Genomic DNA, 19875 nt, shown 5'->3' with positions numbered 1-19875 from the left:
TGTGTGTGTGTGTGTGTGTGTGTGTGTGTGTGTGTGTGTGTGTGTGTATTTTGCTTTTTGGATGGGGGAAGAAAGGGCAATTGGGGTTGAGTGACTTGCCTAAGGTCACATGGCTAGTTTGTGTGGGTGTGTGTTATGTGTCTGAGGCCAGATTTGAACTCAGGTCCTCCTGACTCCAGGGCCTGTGCTCTATTCACTGCACCACCTAGCTGCCCCAACTTGATAGATATTTAAAGGGCAGAACAGTTCAGTCTCCTAAAGATTCTGTTGTTGTTGAGTCATTTTTCAGCTGTTTCTGGCTCTTCATCCAGACCCCACACTTCATCTTTTGAGCCAACTACCTTCCCTATTGCAGACATTAAAAGCACAATCTGAAAGTCAGTCATTATTATTACGTTGTCTGATGGGGCCATTGTATGTAAAGTATTTTATCGTCTTTTAAGGGTTATTACCAAGTTAGCGATCATTATTATTATTATCATTGAAATTTGAATAATCACAGGAAAGGGTGCTCCCAGGATCACAGAAACTTAGTGACTTGAACCTATGATTTCATTGGCAAAAGGAACTCCCAGGTGAGGAAACTCTATTTACTAATGCAGGTCAGCACGTTCTCTATGATAGAAAGCTGTCTAGGGCACCAAGAGTGACTTGCTCAGAGTTCAGCTCATTTTGCTCTTTGTTATTTTGTGAAAGTCTGTCCATGTTTTTCTAAGATCACTGAGTTAGTTCAATGTATAGTATGAAGGCTGATTGTTGTCCAGTTCTTTCAGTCGTGTCCAACTTTGCAGGACCCCATTTGGGGTTTTCTTGAGAAAGCTACTGGAGTGATTTGCCACTTTCTTCTCCAGCTCATTTTACAGATAAGGAAACTGAGGCAAAGAGGGTGAAGTGACTTGCCCAGGGTCACACAATTAGTAAGTGTCTGAGGTTAGATTTAAATTGAGATCTTCCTGACTCCAGGCCAGGTGGTCTTTCCACTGTATTACCTAGCAGGCACACTGCAGGAGCTCGATAAATGCTTCTGGATTGATTGATTTAGATATAAATTTGACACCAGACAGATGTGATCTCAGGTTAATCCAATTCTCAGAATCCTCTAATGCTGAACTTTGCCCTTTCCTAACCCCACTGACTTATTACTAGTAATATGTTTTCTTTTGATGAAATGGGGGTTAGTAGAGCTAACCATCCACGATACCTCCCCCAAAGGGAGAAGAAATATCTTGGCTTGAATATTCTCCTTCCTTTGGACACAAGGAACAGTCTTTTCATTAAGGGATGACTGAAGGATTACATCTAATCTAAGTCTCTTTTGTACCTAGCATTTCAGAGCAGGAGAAATGTGACTATGGAGGATATATGTTCTTTTTCCATCTGTATATTTAGTTTCTGGTGATGGAGTTTAAAAAAAGCTAGCATTTTAAAAATTTACAAAGCACTTTCCAAATACCTTCTTTTAATACATACAACCACCCTGGGAGATAGATGCTATTATTATCCCCATTTTATAGATGGGGTAGCTGAGGCAGACAGCAGGTAAGTGACTTGTCTAAGATCATACAGCTAGTTCATGTCTAACTCCAGATTTGACCTCAGACCTTTCTGACTTCAGGTCCAGTGGAGTCTGTTTTATCCCCATCTAGCTGCCTGAAAGGGTATCCCCACTAGAAATTCCTTAGCTTTGAAAATTGGCTCTTGATGTTGGTCTTTGGATTACCGTTTGGAGTTGGGTTTGGTTTCCACCTATTGGTGAATTGCCCAGATGCTGTGGTAACATTTATCCCAGGATCTGTTTTCTGTATCATCAGAGATGTAGTAGTGCTGTCTGGCAGTCACTGTGGAGTCTGTTTCTCCATGCTGACTGCATTTTATTTCTAGGGAAAGCCTATTAAAAAGGTGGTAACCCTTTATTGGACTAAACTGTTCTTTCTCATATACAGACCATTTAACCATCAGCTACAAAGTACTCCATCAAAAGCATCATTTCTAGCAAGAGGCAGCAATGGCACAACAGAAAGATCATCCAATTTGAAGTCACAGGTTTTGCTGTTCAGTTATTTTCAACTCTTTGTGACCCGATTTGGATTTTTCTTGGCAAAGATACTAAAATGGTTTGCCATTTCCTTCTCCAGCCCATTTTATAGATGAGGAAACTGAGGTAAAAAGGGTTAAATGATTTGTCTAGAGTCACAGTAAGTGTCTAAGGCCAGATTTGAGCTCAGGTCTTCCTTATTTCAGGCCCAGTGCTATATCCACTATGCCACCTAGCTTTTAGGACCTGGGCTCAAATTAGTGAATTAGTACCTGTGCATACTTAGACAAGTCATTGAACTTCTATGAGATTCAGTTTTCTTATCTCCAAAACAAAGGGTTATACTAGATGTGCTGTAAGGTCAGTCCCAATTCTCATATTCTATGTTCACATTATTGTGTTCATCCAATTATTCTTCCTGAAATCTGCAAATAAAACTATATATGTATAGCTTTTTGGAGGGGCCATTGGGGTTGTGACTTGCCCACAGTCACACAGCTAGCTTTTGTGTTAAGTGTCTGAGGCTGGATTTGAACTTGGGTGCTCCTGACTCCAGGGCTGGCACTCTATTCACTGTGCCACCTAGCTGCCCTTAAAACAAATATGTGCTCAGTGGTTTGCTTTTGTGTTCAAAACACTGCTAAACACTGAAGAGACAGACACATTTTATCTGGTTTTAAAGAGATCTTAAGAATGTATCCTAAAATTAAAAGTCTTTACCTAGCATTATTGAAAGATAGCTGTTTGCTTCAGGTTACTATGAGAGACAGAGACAGAGAGAATGAGGTTTAGATCCCTCGAAACCTAAGGAGCTGTCCAAATACTTTTTTCTTACTGGGATTTTGTTTCACTAAATACTGCTTGCAATACATGAGGTTTGAAAATATTTCTGTCACAGAGGCATTTGTTGTCATAGAAATTGATGTGGGGGTGTGCGAGAGCCAGCTTGAGGATGAGATCCAATTGTTAAACTTTCAGGGTGAGCCTTTACACCTTGGAAATCAACAAATACCAATAGATCTTGATTGGTTGCTTTGTTGATAAGATTAAGGAAGTGATGAAGAAGACAGTGATGAAGATTAAATTTAAAAGTGCATCATGCATATTTTTAAAGAGGTAATTATTCAATATTTACCAAAACACCACTGATTTGACATGTATCCCCCAGATCATGTCCCCAGTTCGCTGTCAGATAGAGACGGACCCTGGTTTTTAGTTTGCCCTAAGCACTTAAATTCAGAATTATAGAGTCACAAACACCTGAAGAACTGGGGATTGGGGTGGGGAATGAAATAAGCACAGCATACAGTACTGCAATTTCTGAATGAAAAGATTCCTGTGCTTTCAGGAAATCATAATGCCTCATCCATTTGCCCAAGTACATTGTGAGGTAAAGAGGAAGGCTCACATGGAATGGCAAGTAGGGCCCTTCTTCTCCCTCTATCGGTCTGTCTGTCTGTCTGTCTCTCCCTCCCTCCCTCTCTCTGTATGTCTCTCTTGTTCACACTCACTCACACACACGCACGCACGCACGCACACACATGCACAAACAAAAACACACACACACACAGTTATGACTCAGCATCCTCTTAACTTGATGTCAAGAAAGGTGATGAATGAGGCCCTACTAGAGCAAGCACGCAGCCAGGCGTGCTGAGAGTAGAGTCCTGCTTGTAATGGGCATGCCGTTTCAGGAAGTAATCAGGAACAGCAGGGAGAGCACTGGCTCTCAATTCAGAGGACCCTGCTGAGTTAAAATCCCACCCCTGATGCTTATTAACTGTGCTGCCTTGGGCAAATCACTTACCCTTTCTAGGCCTAAATTTCCTCATTTGGAAAATAAGGGGACTGGACTAGATGACTTTAGAGGTCCCTTGAAAGGGCTCTAAATCTGTGAATCTTGAAAGGAGCAGATTTCAATCTATGATCCTAGGAGCAGTAGGCTTAGTTCTACGACCTCCATTTCCTAAGTCATTTGCCATATCTCCAGACTACACCTCATGTTTTCTGAGTTCAAGTTCTTGTGTCTCATTTGCCTTATTTTAAATCTTCAGCCAACTGGAAAAGTGCTTTCTGGAAACCGACTTAACCAGCCCATGGTCCACATGGAACGTCTGGAACTACTCAGAAACGTCTGCCGAGATGCAGCTCTGAGGAATCTCTCACACACCACAGTCTCAAAGTTTGTCTTAGACCGAATATTTGTCTGTGACAAACACAAGATTCTCTTCTGTCAGACTCCCAAAGTGGGCAATACACAGTGGAAAAAAGTTCTGATTGTTTTAAATGGTATGTGAGGGGCCTTCATGTCTGGATTGATGTGGGTATGTCTGGTTTGGGTAAGAGAGGGACATGGGAAGGAAAGGAAAAAGCAGAGGGAAAATCTTTTAAGTTTCTTAAGAAATGTTCTCTACTACAAGGACAGCCTTGAAGATATTTCTATTTTCCCTCCTGTTTATGCTTAAAACTATTTTTAACTGGTTGGAGATTAATTTTAGACACTAATGTGTTATAATTGTTCTTTAAAAGGATACATCCAAGGCTAGTTTGTCTGAATGATACTAAGAGCTGGCACCCATATTTGTAGTATTTTAAATAGACGTTATCTCATTACATGGGAAAACCAAGATAAATCTTGACCTCAGGCAGCCTGACTAGATCGGTCAGTGATCAGTTTTTTCTGCCTCATTGGATTTGCTCAATTTGGCATGTGTCAGTCTCTATTGCAGTTATGAGGTGGGCAAGCTAACCTGTCAGAATCACTCTATTTCTCATGACAGATGTTTCCTCCATACCTGTGAGAGATGACCTTCACCACATTCTGCTGTCTGTGTTTGAAATCAGGGCTTACAATGAGGCTAAAACCTGCTTAGTTCTCCATCTGCAGACATTGTTTGCACATGAACAGGGCATGAGAAGGAGAGGAAGGAAACAATCATTTATTAAGCTCCAACTATGTGCCAAGCCCCATGCCAAGTGCTTCACACATAAAGAATCATTCTAACCTCCTACTATGCATCTGCCTCATCCTCTTGATGTGTAAAGAGTCCACACACTCTTTCTGCTGACAAAAGTGGGACTTCATTTGAGAACAAGCTGACTTAATGGCAGTGCCCTTATATACCACACAGTGGGCTTGCTAGCCTCTCTTTCAAGGCTTCATGAATTTGCTTGTTTAAAATACACACATATTCCCTTCTATAACTCAGGGAAATTGTTCCCTCAATCCATTGCATTCCTTCATCTCTGAAAGGAGCACATTTCAAATAAACAGCAATGGCAGCCCTAGAAAAAGAGAAACAAATGTTTTATTTCTCCATCGTCCAACCTATTATTTATATAGCTTAGTTTCTAATTTGAGGCCGTGATATGGCAGACAAAGAGCTTTCTTTGAGGTCAGTAGATCTAGGTTCAAATCCTGCCTCCCATAACTTTGTGACCTTTGATAAGTCATTCAATGTCTGTACCTCAGGCAATTTTTTAGGCCTTCTCTACTAAATCTTGATTGAAGTCTCCATAGGTAGGTTACTTTAAATGTTTTAGGTCATTTGCATTTAAAAAAAAAAGCAGGACAAGAATAGAAAGAGAAAAATGAAAGCACTTACCCTTTCAGTCGTAAAGTTCATCATCAGTGTAAGAGATATGTTGCATAAAAGCCCGAATGAGTATTTTGGCAGCGTGTCCAATCTAGCAATCTGAAAATGAAATTGCAATGTGCGTCTAAGACAATGAGTGTATAAAAATGTCTCCCTAAGTATGCCAGGGTAGCATGAGTCACAGCATTGTGAAGAAGTAAACATCCACTTACAGGGGCAGGAATCTTAGTTAGTGAACAAAAATAGATGACTAATTTGCACAGAACTACGTAAGACAAAAAATGAATAGCTGCTTGGAGTTGTGCTTGAAATAATTTCTCATAGCATCCTGTACCTTGTGAATAAGCAAGCCTATACAGGACACTTACACAGAGGATTTGGGGAGTGAGGGGCATGAGCCTGGAATGGGGAAGACCTGGTTTAGAATCCTGCCTTGGGGCAGCTAGGTGGCACAGTGAATTGAGTACCGAGCCTGAAATCAGGAGGATCTGAGTTCAAATTCAGCCTCAGACACTTGACACTAGCAGTGTGACTTTGGGTGAGTCACAGCCCCAACTGCCTTGCCTTCCCCCCTCCAAAAAAAAAAATAATCCTGCCTCAAACAGTTCCTAGCTTTATGACCCTATCTCTAAGGTATCATTTAATTGCCCTGTGACTTAGTTTCCCCATCTGTAAAATTAGGGGTCTTGATGGTCTGTAGAGGTCTCATCCACCTCTTAATCTATGATACAATAATCATAAAACAGACAGGACTTCAGGCAATGATTGGATTGTCAAGGGAAGATTCATAGGATCAGAGACTTAGGGCCATTGGGGTTCTCATTCCAAACCCTCTCATTTTACAGATGCAGAAGATTAGATTCACAGAATGAACCTGCTAGGGTCACACAGGTAAGTCAGGGATAGAACTCAGATTCAAATCCAGGTTCTCTTAATCTAAATCTAATATTATTTCCATATGTTTACCAGCCCTGTATGGTGGGTTCTATAAGTGTTATTATCTACATTTTATAGACCAGAAAACTGAGTCATGGAGAGATTCTAGGACCATAGCTAAGAAGTGTGAGAGTCAGGATATGAACTGAGGTCTTTCTTTGGGAAGCAATCAGGCTTAAGTGACTTGCCCAGGGTCAAACTAGTAAGTTTCTGAGACTGAATTTGAACTCAGGTCCTCCTGACTACAGGGCCAGGGCTCTCTATCTACTGCACTTACCTGGCTGACCTGAACTCAGTTCTTCTTGATGCCACATCTGGCACTCTCTCTACTTGTCCATGATGAAAACTGAAGGCCTTTAAACTATAAATTTACAGGGGAGAGCTAACACTGAGAAAGTTTTAGAGGGGTAACAAAGAATTGGTTAAAAACCTTTCAGTATGTTCACTGTAATTTATTCCCCTTTGGTGTCTTTCCTGTGTAGAATCAGAGACATGTTGGCAGGCACTGTAACTAAGGCTCTACACCTGAGTCAGAAAGATCTGAGTTTGAATTCTGAGTCTCAGCTAAGTGAGCTGAGTGGAAATCACTTCACCTTCCCAAGCCCCATTTTCTGCATCTGTAAAATGGGGATCATAAGCACTACCCCCTAAGGTTGTTGTGAGGATTAAATGAGTTAATATCTATAAAACACTTTGTGAACCTTAAAGCTTTCTGTAAGTGCTAGCTATCAGTATTACACAAGTTTTTTAAGCTATGTAAGCATCTACTCAAGGAAGAACAAATAGGGGAAGAATCTGGCTCATACGTTCTGTTCGGAAGTCATGTCCTTTTCCCCACCAATGTCTACATTGCTGTTTCTGTCAATATGGGCTCAGAGCTAATATTGTAGCAGGTTTTTACTATTTTGGGCCAATATAAACACTACAGCACTTTAGAAACTGAATAGAAGGTCCTTAATTATATAACTAGCAATTACCCTTTAATTATGGATTTAACCCAGTTTAAATTCATTACAGGTCCCAGATTCATCAAAACTTTTCACACTTTTTCCCCTCGTTTGTAATCGACACCCCCCTCCCCAATTGACTACTGGGTTATTTAAAACTTTTTCTCATCTTGTTAATTTCGGATCTGTTCAGCATCACTGCTGCTGGAGTGATAGATGACTTAGTGACAAGATGACTAACCGGAAATCCCTAGCTAGACTTGTAGATGCAGCAGGAAAGCTCTCCAGGGCTGGTGATGATAGGTTAGCAAAATCCTCCAGAGAGAAAACTGGCCAGAGGAGTCCGTGAATAGAGTTGCCAGGAGTAACTGTCTCCCCCAACATTCCAGAAATAACCTGGAGAGCTTGTTGAGATGATCCCACCCAGGGCACTTAGAACCAGCTCTGTGATGGCCCTCTGTGTGCCAGCTTGGGTTATCATCTCCTGGTTGTACTATCCAGTATCCCTGGGAAGTCACTAAGCATTCTTCCTTATGCTGCAAATAAGAAAAGTAAAGACCAAGGCAGGAATTATCCCCTTTCTCCCTCCAGAAGTAAATAGATTTAAATCTCTAAGGGTATTTAGTCTCTTTCCCAACTGATTGTACACAATCTGCTAAAAGGAAAGGGAAAAGGGAATTAGGGTCGTCTTTGTGGCTAGGTCACCTTTTTTTCATTGGAAGGAAGAGTCTTGTCTTAGCGGGTTGTCTCTCTGTTTGCTTCCCAGGAGGTTTTCCTTCTATTGAAGAGATCCCAGAAAATGTGGTCCACGACCATGAAAAAAATGGCCTGCCACGTTTGTCTTCTTTCAGTGACTCTGAAATTCAGAAACGGTAAGAGATTTTTCCTAATCAAGGGAGAGAGGTGTCAGAGTCAAGAGAAAAATGACTAACATTCACTTCCCAAAATACGGTTAAAACCAGTCTTCATTAAAAAAAAAAAATTCCTTGTTGGCCACTCATTCAAAACTCCTTGTAATATTTGGGGCACAAAGGTTGTCCATGAGTAAGGAATCATCATCCTTCCCCTTCCTGCTCCATTATTAATTAAGGTATTTATTCCCTAGTGAGCCAAACTTTACATAAAATTATGTAAATGATAAAAAAAACAAAATGGATGATCTGTAAAATCACAAGTTGTCATTGTGATCAGAGCCAGAATGTTCAGTGATCTAAAACCTACCTTAGCAAAAGTGGTTTTGATGTGACAGTGCCTCTTTTATATGACCAGGTTCTAACTGTCTAAAATGTTTGCTTTTCTTATTCTACGAACTTCAGAGAATTTTGACATAACCTGTTCTTTGGTAACCAAATATTTTTTTTTAATTTAGATCTTAGGAACATTTGAAAATTCCTTAAATATTGCAGCCAATTTTCATTTATATAATCTGTGTTAAATAAATCCATTTATAAAATTTGTTGATAGTCTTAGTTGCCGGGCAACTATGTACAAGCTTTTCCCACTATTTCTAACGTGTTGCTGCTGTTATTTGTGTCGAAAGCTCCTACCAGGTGATTTGTGGTGAGGAATCAGAGGAATCCATACCCCCCAAAATTAGACTTATATTACATAGATATAACTGAAAGACTGGGGATATGTTAAATAAACATGGCCATCCTTTTTTATAAAGCGAACTGTAATTGTTTGTGTAGATAATACCATATACTAAGTTCCTTCAAATATACATTACCTTTTTTCCCTGACTCAGACTTGAATAACACCTAGTGTTCTTCTTCAGTATACCTCTACATTTTTCTTTCTTTCAAAGAGATCTAATTTTAGGGGCCCAGCCTATATTCAGATCAATATTGAAATTGGTTAGTTTTACTTGTAAATTGGGATTGACCCCAGTTAGAATAATGGTGAAGGGGAGAAAAGAATCGCTAACAATGCTGTCACTAACTTAACAGCGAGGAGCACCATTTCCTTAAATATTCCACCTTCCAAGGAGCCGTGTTTTTCAAGAATTTTCATCCTGTCCAGTTTATGTTGTTGTTTAGTCATTTTCAGTTGTATTCAACTCTTCGTGATCCTGTTGGGGGTTTTCTTGGCAAAGGTTCGAGTGGTTTGCCATTTTCTTCTCCAGCTCATTTTACAAATGAGGAAATTGAGGTAAACAGCGTCTTGTCCAGGGTCACACAGTTAGTGAGTGTCTGAGGCCAGATTTGAACTCAGAACTTTCTGACTCCAGCCCTGGCACTCTACTGAGCCACCTAGCTGTCCAATTCATACTTAGCAGCTATTTGAAGTACAGGTTCATGAAACTAAACAACGAATATTTATCAAGGGCATTGCTATACTCTGCTACTCATTCTAAGTCGCTTTGTCTTTTCTTCCTCCCTTCTCTTTTTTAGGTAGCTCAAACTACCTTATAAAATGGCAGACAATGTAATCAACATTCTAATTCCTTCATTTTGAAACTATAAAACAGGGTTAAACAGAATTTTCTTCACCATATTACTATAAAAATTATCCTCATTCCTGCAGTAATTGACTTTTCCTTTGTTTTCTTCTTTCTTCTTTAGCTTGAAATCATACTTCAAATTTTTTATTGTAAGAGATCCTTTTGAAAGACTCATTTCTGCCTTTAAGGACAAGTTTGTACATAACCCTAGGTTTGAACCTTGGTATCGGCATGAGATTGCTCCTGGCATCATTAGAAAATATAGGAGGAATCGAACAGAAACCAAGGGTCTTCAGTTCGAGGACTTTGTGCGTTACCTGGGGGATCCAAACCATAGGTGGTTGGATCTTCAGTTTGGGGACCACATCATTCATTGGGTAACATATGTAGAACTCTGCGCACCCTGTGAAATAAACTACAACGTGATTGGACACCATGAGACCTTGGAGGAAGATGTTCCATATATCCTGAAGGAAGCTGGGGTTGACCATCTAGTATCTTACCCAACAATTCCGTCAGGCATTACTATGTATAACAAGACCAAGGTGGAACACTACTTCTTGGGAGTAAGCAAAAGAGACATACGCCGTCTATATGCACGCTTTGAAGGAGACTTTAAGCTCTTTGGGTATCAGAAGCCAGATTTTTTGCTAAACTGATGACTGGGACCTACGAAGAAAGAAGTGTCTTCCTTAAATCCAGGGGTATCCAGCTGTGTACCTGAATCCAGAACTGATTTCCTGAACTGTACCTTCATTTTCTAAAATTCCCAGCTGATAACCATTGGCCAATTGTTAGCAGTTTGGCATATGAAATGGAACCCCTCTTAGTAACCATCCTTCACTTGTACATAAGGGGCCTTGAGTGGCACCAGGGTAACCAGGGCATCCCTGGCCTTCCATTCCCCCCAGGAACAAAAAGAAGAATTTAATCTGCAAAGGGGGAGGGCAGGGGAGGAGAATAACACAATTTTAAGAGTGGTTTTGGACAGCAGTCGAAGAGAAAGACTTAATAACTAATGAATTAATGGACTGTAGGTGGAATTGTCATTTGTGAGTGGCCAGTAATGGTACCTAGTGCTGACAGGAAGAATAGCGAAGTTAACAGGCTGTGAAAATTGTAAAGACTAAAATTTGACGATAAAATTATACCTCTGGGTTTCATTTTTTTTTCTTTTTACTTCTATAAAAACTGAGGAAAGATTCTTTTTTTGTTGTTTTTTCATAATCACATTGGAGAGAATTTGATTCCTCCCCTACTTCAATTCAGTTATATCCAAAGAGCCACTTCAGGAGGTTTTCTTAATGGAGAAAACGCACCTGTGTAATGATGTTCTAAATGCTGAGCCTCTTGCTGGCCAAGCAGTTTACCTGATCCCATCCAAGAATTCCAAAGTTCATAGTGTTTGATTGTTTAAGATGAAAGGGAGGGTGTGCAGTCTTCCTCTCTTAAAAGGGCAATTCTTTGTAGGCATTAAGGAAAGCTTAGGATGATTTTTTTAAAATCTTTGGAATTTTGAAGTCTGGTTTTGTTCTGGGCTTAATAAATACCATCCTGACACTCTACTCATTAGCAGCCAATATTTGAATGCCCTGCTCTGAACAGGGGCAGCACAGTACAGGGTGCTTGGTAGGGTCTCCTACTATTCATTCCAAGGTGCCTGTCTTGGTCCTAGGCCTGCATGTCAGTGTAGGAGGAAGGAGGCAGGGATGTTATCCATTGTCCTTGCCTTGGATCCTGGCAAAATGCCCTAGAGCGGGACCATGGCTTCTACTTCCATTTCTAAAAGTAGTGAGTTTGAGTTCACCAGCAATAAAATCCAGCAACGTCCATTTGTTTGCTGGCCCCTCGTGGGGTAAGATTGTCGTTAACAATTTTAGCAGTATCAAAATAGACCCCTGAGGTGCAAGAGGCAACAGGCAGAGGATGACCTTCCCCTGGTGTATCAGTCTCCCTCTAGGTATTGGAGGGGAAGGAGTAGAATCTGATCAGATCGTACCATTGCCACCATTTAAAGAAATAAGGGCAAAGCCCTCACACATGAACCATATGCTATTCCATCTGAAGCTGGAGTTTAAAAAAAGGGAAGGAGATTCTCTCTAGTATGTGAAGTAGCAAAATAAGTCTTGACTTTCATATTGTTGAGATGGCAGCTTCTCTCTCTCTCTCTCTCTCTCTCTCTCTCTCTCTCTCTCTCTCTCTTTCTCCCTCTCTCCCTCTCTCTTTTCTCTTTCTTTCCCCTCCCCCTCTCTCTCCTCCTTTCTCTACCTCTCTATGCCTCTCTCTCTTTCTCTCCTCTCCCTTCCACTTGTTACTTCAAAGACTGATGACAGTGGTATGAGCCTGGTAGAAAGAAATCAATTAAAGCTCAGGTGCAGTGCAGTCTGGAGGTTAGCTGCAAATGCTGTCTGGTTGACTGTTTGGGGGTATTTCTCAATATCTTCTCTGCAACCTGCCTTTTGAATAATACTGTGTATTTGTGTACAATATATAAGTATATAAAATGATACCAATGATGGCAAGAGAGGTCCAGGCAGCAAGGTGGGTGATGTAAAGAAAAATTGTTGGATTTAGGGTCAAAGGACCCGGGTTCAAATTCTGTGTGACTTTGGATAAGTCACTTGACTTCCATAGGTCCCAGTTTCCTAATCTGTAAACTGAAGGGGTTGGACTGGGTAGTTTCTGAGGTCCCTTCCAGCTCAAAAGGGTTCCATGATCTTTACAACCAGCCACACAATTTATCCTGATGGCATCCCATGGAAGCAAGAAAGGGGCTCAATCCTTGAGAATAGGAAAGGAAAATAAGATTTCAAATATGTGCCAAACCTGATAGGTGCTGCAGCTCAGAAAAAGGTAACATAAGAGCTGAACATCATTCCAGACACATCTTGACACACTAATTGGTCCAAGGGAGGAGTGCTTAACTGACTGTTGTTACAGGCGGGTGTAGAGCAGCAAAAGCTTAAGTGCTGTGGTGTGGCCATTTTTTGTTTTTGACAGATGCCATTACAGAATCATAGACTTGTTAGTGCTTAACCGATGTGTAAAGGATGCAACCTTCGAGTTATTTTTCTAAGTCTTAGCCAAGTTCATTGTTGAATACATTTCAGACCTAATGACTTGATAGATTACCTCTTTGCTGACTTAAAATGTAACAATGTGAATAATGTTATTGTGAATTAAGGCCTTAAGGTTAGTCCTAATAAAAAAAATAAATAAAAACAAGAGATAGACTTTTCTTTCTAAAATGACCTAGGGGATATTTTTGAATACCTTGCCTGCTACCTTAAACACAGCTGTGTAATGATGTTCTAAATGCTGAACCTTTGTTGGCCAAGCAATTTACCCTAATCCAACACAAGAATTCCTCTTCAAAATATTCCTGTGCCATATCTGTTCAAGGCAAAGCTCTTCAAACCCATGAGTTGCAGGGAGTTTGCTTAGAGGAATGTATGGTCAACCCTGTGATAGGGAGAGGTCTGATGCCAAGATCTAGAAACTTCCTTGGGTGTCATCTTCATCAAATACTTATTGGGATCACTGTCTGTTATAGATAAAGCACCCAGCTAGGGGCTTAATAAATACATGTTGTGAGAAGCAACTTAGTGTAGTGAGGGACTACCCTGGACTGGAGGTCAGGGCAATCTGAGTTCAAATCCTTATTGCACCCTGATTAGCTGTGTGACTCTGTGGCAGGGCCTTCGCCCTACCATAGGTTCCCAAAGTGGGAGATACTGCCCCTTGGAGGATATAGTAAGGAGGGGAGGTGGTGGAGTGGGTGGAGTAGTAACTTCAGAGGCAACTGGGGGTGTTGAATTAAAATAAGGGGGTGGTGGAAGCATGAGGAAAAAAAGAGAAGATAAGAAAATTTTGAAAACCCATTTGTATATGTTTCATCTCTTGGGTAACAGAGTTAAAGTCATAGTGATGACATTATTTTCCAAATTATCACATAAAAATCAAGTTAGAACCTATCAGCGGTCAAGTCTGCTAACAGGTTTTAACAAATGTCAGCAGGAGAGCATGATGAACATCGTGGAGAAGTCCGGCATGCATCAGCAGGAGTATGCGTGTGTAATGACTTGTTTACAATATGACATTATAAGTCACATGACACAATATTGTGTCATCAAAATTTCAATGCAAGAAAAAAACATATTTACAATAAATTATTAAATTTAAGGTGCGTCATTTAAAAAAACATTTTATTTTTTTAAATGAGGCAATTAGATAAAAAAAACATTAAAGGATTAAAGAAAGTAGGTTTCTAGGAGGTGCTGAGTAATTTTTTTTTAAGGAGGCAGTAGGCCAAATAAGTTTGGGAACTTCTGCACTAAACCTTTCAGTGTCTTGGTTAACTGATCTGTAAAACGACAAGAATTGGCTTTGTTGGTCTGTAAGGTCCCTTCCGACTCTAACTCTATGATCATAATGCATGTTGGGGGAGGGCGTTGAGAGTTTTAACACAGTCCTGGAAGACAAGTCTGGGGTTTGTGAAAGGATAGCTAACTTGCTTTTAAAGTTTTGAGATCAGCAAAGCACTTTAATAAACATTATCTCATTTGATCCTTGGAACAACTCTAAGCAGCTGCTATTACTACCCACTCCTCCTTGTTTTACAGATCAGGAAACTGAGGCTGGAATAAGGTGACTTGCTCAGGGTTACATAGCTTAATAGTCACCTGAGATTTGAACCTACATCTTCCTAACTCAAAGTCCAGCATTCTTACCCACCTGATCCACACTGCCTCTTATCAGGAAGTTGGCCTAAATAACCTCTAAGGTCCCTTTGAACTCCAAATTGTTCAGACATTTCAATCATAATCAACTCTCTGTAACCTGATTTTGGGTTTTCTTGGCAAAGATAACTCAAGTGGTTTGCCATTTCCTTCTCTAGCTCATTTTACAGAGGAGGGAACTGAAGCAAACAGGGTTGAGTGCCTTGTCCAGGGTCACACAGCTTGTGTCTGTGACCAGATTTGAACTCAGATCTTCCTGACCACAGGTCCAGCACTCTATCCATTGTGCCACTAGCTGCCCTTTGAACTCGCCATAGGACCCTGTAAATGCTAACTGCTGCTTAGTATGTGTGCTCATGGCCCAGTGAGGGACCAGTCCAGAGAAGGTCCAGGTGGGCCTTGTCTATATTACGCCCACAAATTTGAGGAATTGGGAGGGAGATGCAAGTTGCTGTGACCTTCAGTTTTAGGAAGTCCAGCTGCCATATCATATGTTCAGCTCCCTTATATGCCTTATGAGTCCTAATCCTCCACAGGTTTGTGTCCTTGCCCCAAAGCTTGCCTTTCCATTTATCTCAGTCTGGCTTATCTCAGATCTTTGCAAACATCCTCCTATCAACCCAGCCTGGATTTTTGGTTCCCTTTCTCCTGTCTCCGACTGACACATCAGCCCTTTCCCTTGTCTAGTTACTGGTACATGTTGGCCCTACACAAAGTAAAAGGACGAAGTTCTTACCTTGGGCAAATTGCTTTTAGCCTCTGTAGGTCTCAGTTTTCTCATCTAGAAAAGGACCGTGCCAGATGACTTCCAAGGGCCCTTTACTTAAGTCTTTAATCCATCCATTCGATTGAATAAACATTTAGTAAGTGTCTGTGCCTGCCGGGCATTCCCATAAGGGGCCTCTATCTCTAGGTATGAGATGGGGGCATCGAATGGGATTCTCCCAGATTCCTTCTCACTACAACATTCTAGGATTCAATTCTGCCTCTTTCCCGACTGTGGAGTTTTTTACAAGGTAGGCCTTGGTAGTTACTGAAAGGTAAAGGGAAGAAGAATTCCAAGACCCCAACATCATTCACCATTATACTATATGATATGCTTTCTGATATGATGTTGATACATATGTGTGTATATGCACATAGACATACACATTTCACACACACATTTGGTGCGATGACCTATGCTGGTTAGCCTTTCATGGAGACAGGAATAAGTTACTATTGAAGTGTCATCATTCTAATGACATCCACCAAGTTTAATTCCTTGCAAACATAAGAGGAGAATTGTCTCATCAGCCATTGTTAGACAGGAGCTCCTCAGCTCCCTGCAGGCACAGTGGATCAGGGCAGATTATGAACAGCAGTGGAGACCATGGGTAAGAGGCTCATATGACTTTATTCTCAATGGAGGCAGGTTGGGACAGGTGAGGAAGCATTACAGGGGGTTGGGGAAGCATGGGCCCTTTCTCATGTCTCCTGGCAGTGGCTGAGACAGGGGCTTGGGGAAGCACCCGCCTTTTATGCAGCACCCCCAGCATTCCGCATTCACTGACCTGTGATCACACAGAGAAGGCATCATGCCAACCATAAGCTCCTAAGCGGACATTAACCGTGGTTGCATAATGACATGTCAGCACAGACCAAGTGCAGTGGGGCTGTTTACAAGCTACTCTCATCAGGTTAGCAGAAGCCCAGAGCCAGTGTTGATGGCCAGGATCCTGGCCTGGCTCCCAGTATCGAATTGAATCCATGCCACCTTACACACAACCATGGTCAAAGGAGAAGTCAGTCCATCTTTGTCCCAACTGGAGAACGTTTAATGCTGTTAAGTCTGATGGGGGTAGAGGCCCTTGAATGAGCCACCACATTAATAAGATACAACAGCAGTGAGTAAATCTGGTGGAGAGAATGAGGAGAAAAGGGAAAGCAGAGGAAGGCAGAGCCCAAAGAGGATGGCAGACAGTGTGGCCTGTGGGAGTTCCCCAGATAGCAGCGGTGAAACAATGTGCAAGTCCTGTTTTAAAAGAAAAAAGAGCAGAAGCAGCAAGCCTAGCTGTCTCCAGAAAAGGGCTTTTGAGTCAGGGAAGGCAATTTCCAGATTTAAATATTTAACGTTGTCTGTGCCAGGAGCGAGCCAGGAGGAGGAGTCCATACTCTGCTCCCCATGGCATTTGCAGATGTCCCTTTGCAGTCCCTCAGTAATCTCTTCTCCTTTCAAGCACATGCCTTCTGGCTTTTATCACTTTTACCCTTCTTTGGAAGAGGTTAGTCTAGATAACCTCCAGGGTCCCTAAATAGGGCCCTGTGAATGCTGACTCTGCCCCTTTGTGTATATGTGCTCATTTCCAGTGGGTGGGCCTTGTCAATTATCCCACCCACACATTTGAGAGAGAGAGAGAGAGAGAGAGGAAAATGCAAGCGTCTGTGATTTTTATTTATTTATTGACTTTTAGTTTATTGCATTCAGTTCCACAATCCCCCTCCCCACCCATGGTGACATGCAATTCAATATAGGTTCTACACATACCTTGTGATTTTCTTTTTAACCTAAAAGAATGTTACATCCTACCTAGCCCAGGGTCACATTGCTAGTAAGTATCTGGAGGCAGGATCTGAACTCAGGTCTTCCTGATTTCAAGTTCACTATTCTATCTATTGTACCACTTAGCCTCAGACTCTCTGGGTGCTCTCAAGCAGGACATGCCTTCTGCCTCCAGAATGGCCCAGCAGATGTGGCTGTCAGAAGGAGATTTGGGGAAACGAATTCACTGGACTCTCCCATTCCTGGAATGGACTTCCTCCTTGTCACCACTTTTCATTGTCTCCATCTGCCTTTCAGGTTAAGTGTATGTATCACTTGCATGAAGCTATCCCTGGTTTCTTCCCCCATGCCCCAAAATATTCTTTCCCCTGATCAAATTTTCCTGGACACTTTGCCTAGATCTTTCCTTTACACCATTGCATCCTGCCTTATATTATATCAGTGGTTCTCAAAGTGTGGTCCAGGAACTCCTGAGAGCCTTTCAGGGGAACCAGACAGTCAAAACTATTTTCATAATAATACTAATATTTTAAATTTCTAATATGGTGTTGTTTGTCTTCATTTTCAAACAGGATCAGTGTCCAAGACCCTGCTGCTCGAATCTTGTGTGAATTGGATTTAAGTGACGCAGCATTGCACAAAGTCATCAGCTTCACTCTCTCTTCCTGAGCCATCAAAGTCCAATGTTAAGACAAAGTCAGAATGGCTTCCTTCCCTGGATGACCTATGGAGCTCCAAGTGCTACACAGCACCTGCTTCAGCTGCTTTCGTGGCCATTAATTGTTCTCATTTGCCCATTAAGCCAGGGAAAGTCTTCACTTGCTGGGGACAGACACCCCCTAACTCTGACAGGTTTGGGGTCTGTCCGTTATCCTTACCCTGGTTTAGCCCATCTGGCAAGATAGTTTTACTGGGGTATGGCCAGTATATTGCTGTAGCTTCTTAAAGCCCCAGATGAGAGCTGAGGGCCAGGTAGACACCAAAGGTAGATGGGAAGCCCTCCACCAGAGGTGCTATCCCTCCTTGAACACCCTGTACACCCCGACCTAATTTCCAATTTGGTAAATACAGATAGATATAACTCACATGAACAAAAGCTTCTGTGCGGGGACCTTAATAATTTTTTGTTTTTGTTTTTTTGGAGGGCAGTTGGGGTTAAGTGACTTGCCCAAGGTCACACAGCTAGTTTTGGGACCTTAATAATTTTTAAGAGTATAAAGGAGTCCTGAGACCAACAAACTGGAGAACTACTGTATGGTCATATTGCAGCTCTTCCCATCCTCTCCCCTAAATAAAACATGAGGTCCTTGAATATAGAGGCTTAATCTTTGAATCCTTCTTAATTTGGTCTTATATATTGCACAAAGTAGGTGCTTAAATAAGAGGTGAATCAAATTGAATTGTGCTAAAAGACCTTTCTTTTCTTTGGACTTCTCTCTCATTTTAGCTGTCCTCTTTTCATTTGGAGGCCATTCTATCTAAAGTCCTGAACCATGAAATCCTCCCGAGATCATGCCATCTGTTTATATGCCATATTCTTTATATCCTCACTGCCATCATCTGCTTCAAAGAGTCTATACATGAAAATTCTACTCTGATGACAACCTCCAACCATTCCATTTCTCTCACTCCATGTTTCCTCACTCCATTATCCCTCTGTGCATCTATGATCCTGATATAGGTACCCACTCCAATAGTGGGTATCACAATTCACCCATGTGTCTTATCCTGGGAGATACTTGGCCAAAGCTTCAAAAAAATCCCCAATAAAGATCTATATCCACCCAACTGGATAGATAATGGCTTTTCCCTAAATCTTTTGCATTCAGCGGGTACCACTTGCATTCTCCATCATCTATTCTTTGCACTCACTACAGGATTGGTCCATCCGTTTTTCTGCTCATACGTTTCCAATCTACCTATCTACACTCAAATTTGGGCCCTGGTTTTACTATTCTCCTATAGTGTTACCCTAAAGTGCCCTCTCTTCACAGGAAGCTAGATTTTCTTGGTTCAGTTCCCGCCCCCATTCCAATTTTTCTTATACTAAGACCAAGTAGCCACACCAAGAGTGGTCTCCAATTTTGTCCCAGAACAAGAGCTATCTGGTTCACAGATCTCAGAATAAATTTCAGGAGCTTCATGGACTTGGAAGGGAAAAGAAAATGACATTTTTATTTTCCTAACCACTAACTGTAATTTATTATTTCCTCCAATTGTTTAAAAACATTATTCGGAGAATAGTTCCATGACTTCACCAGATTGTCAAAGGGATTCAAGATACAAAACAATTTGAGAACCTGTGATCTAGAGGAAGCAGTGATTGTGATGGCCAAGAAACAGAGGCTCTGAGAGACTAACAGGGGTCCAAGAACAACCTCCCTGGGACCATCCTGGTGATCGGGAGAGGGCATTGGAGAATGGCTGACCAGATGGAATCCAAGGAACTGATCAGGTCAAAGCAATGCAGTGGTTGATGAGACATTCTCTTTGTTCTCCATCTCCTCTGGCCCAAAGAAGAGAGCCACTTTTGTTTATCTCTCTATCACTTATTTCCAGTTTTCCTCCCCTCCTCTCCCCTCTCCTCCCTCCTCCCTTCCCCTCCCCTCCCCCCCCCCCCCCCCCCCCCCCCCCCCC

At 41.6% G+C, this 19875-nt stretch overlaps 1 protein-coding gene and 1 long non-coding RNA gene across 8 annotated transcripts in view; one reads left to right on the top strand and one right to left on the bottom strand.

Moving 5' to 3' along the window:
- CHST10 (carbohydrate sulfotransferase 10) overlaps window positions 1-11848 on the top strand; it is a 62678-nt gene extending 50830 nt beyond the window's left edge. For all 7 annotated transcript variants that reach the window (XM_069073018.1, XM_069073017.1, XM_069073016.1 and 4 more), the window contains 3 exons: window positions 4090-4324; window positions 8281-8386; window positions 10079-11848. In XM_069073018.1, coding sequence (XP_068929119.1) covers window positions 4090-4324; window positions 8281-8386; window positions 10079-10616 — 879 coding nt within the window. In that variant the 3' untranslated portion in view covers window positions 10617-11848. The remainder of the gene's footprint in view (window positions 1-4089; window positions 4325-8280; window positions 8387-10078) is intronic.
- The window catches only part of LOC138149757 (uncharacterized), a 51972-nt gene continuing 37088 nt past the window's right edge, over window positions 4992-19875 (bottom strand). The window contains exons 2-4 of the long non-coding RNA XR_011165414.1: window positions 8220-8370; window positions 5641-5730; window positions 4992-5320 (exon numbers count right to left, since the gene is read on the bottom strand). This is a non-coding gene — a long non-coding RNA (uncharacterized lncRNA). The remainder of the gene's footprint in view (window positions 5321-5640; window positions 5731-8219; window positions 8371-19875) is intronic.

The sequence above is a fragment of the Petaurus breviceps genome, unplaced genomic scaffold, assembly GCF_028583685.1.
Source record: "Petaurus breviceps papuanus isolate PSGF00001 unplaced genomic scaffold, PetGlider_PUasm1.0 90849, whole genome shotgun sequence".
Taxonomy (NCBI): Eukaryota; Metazoa; Chordata; class Mammalia; order Diprotodontia; family Petauridae; genus Petaurus; species Petaurus breviceps.
The sequence above is the reverse complement of the archived record's forward strand: the minus strand, read 5'-3'. Positions and strand labels throughout refer to the sequence as shown.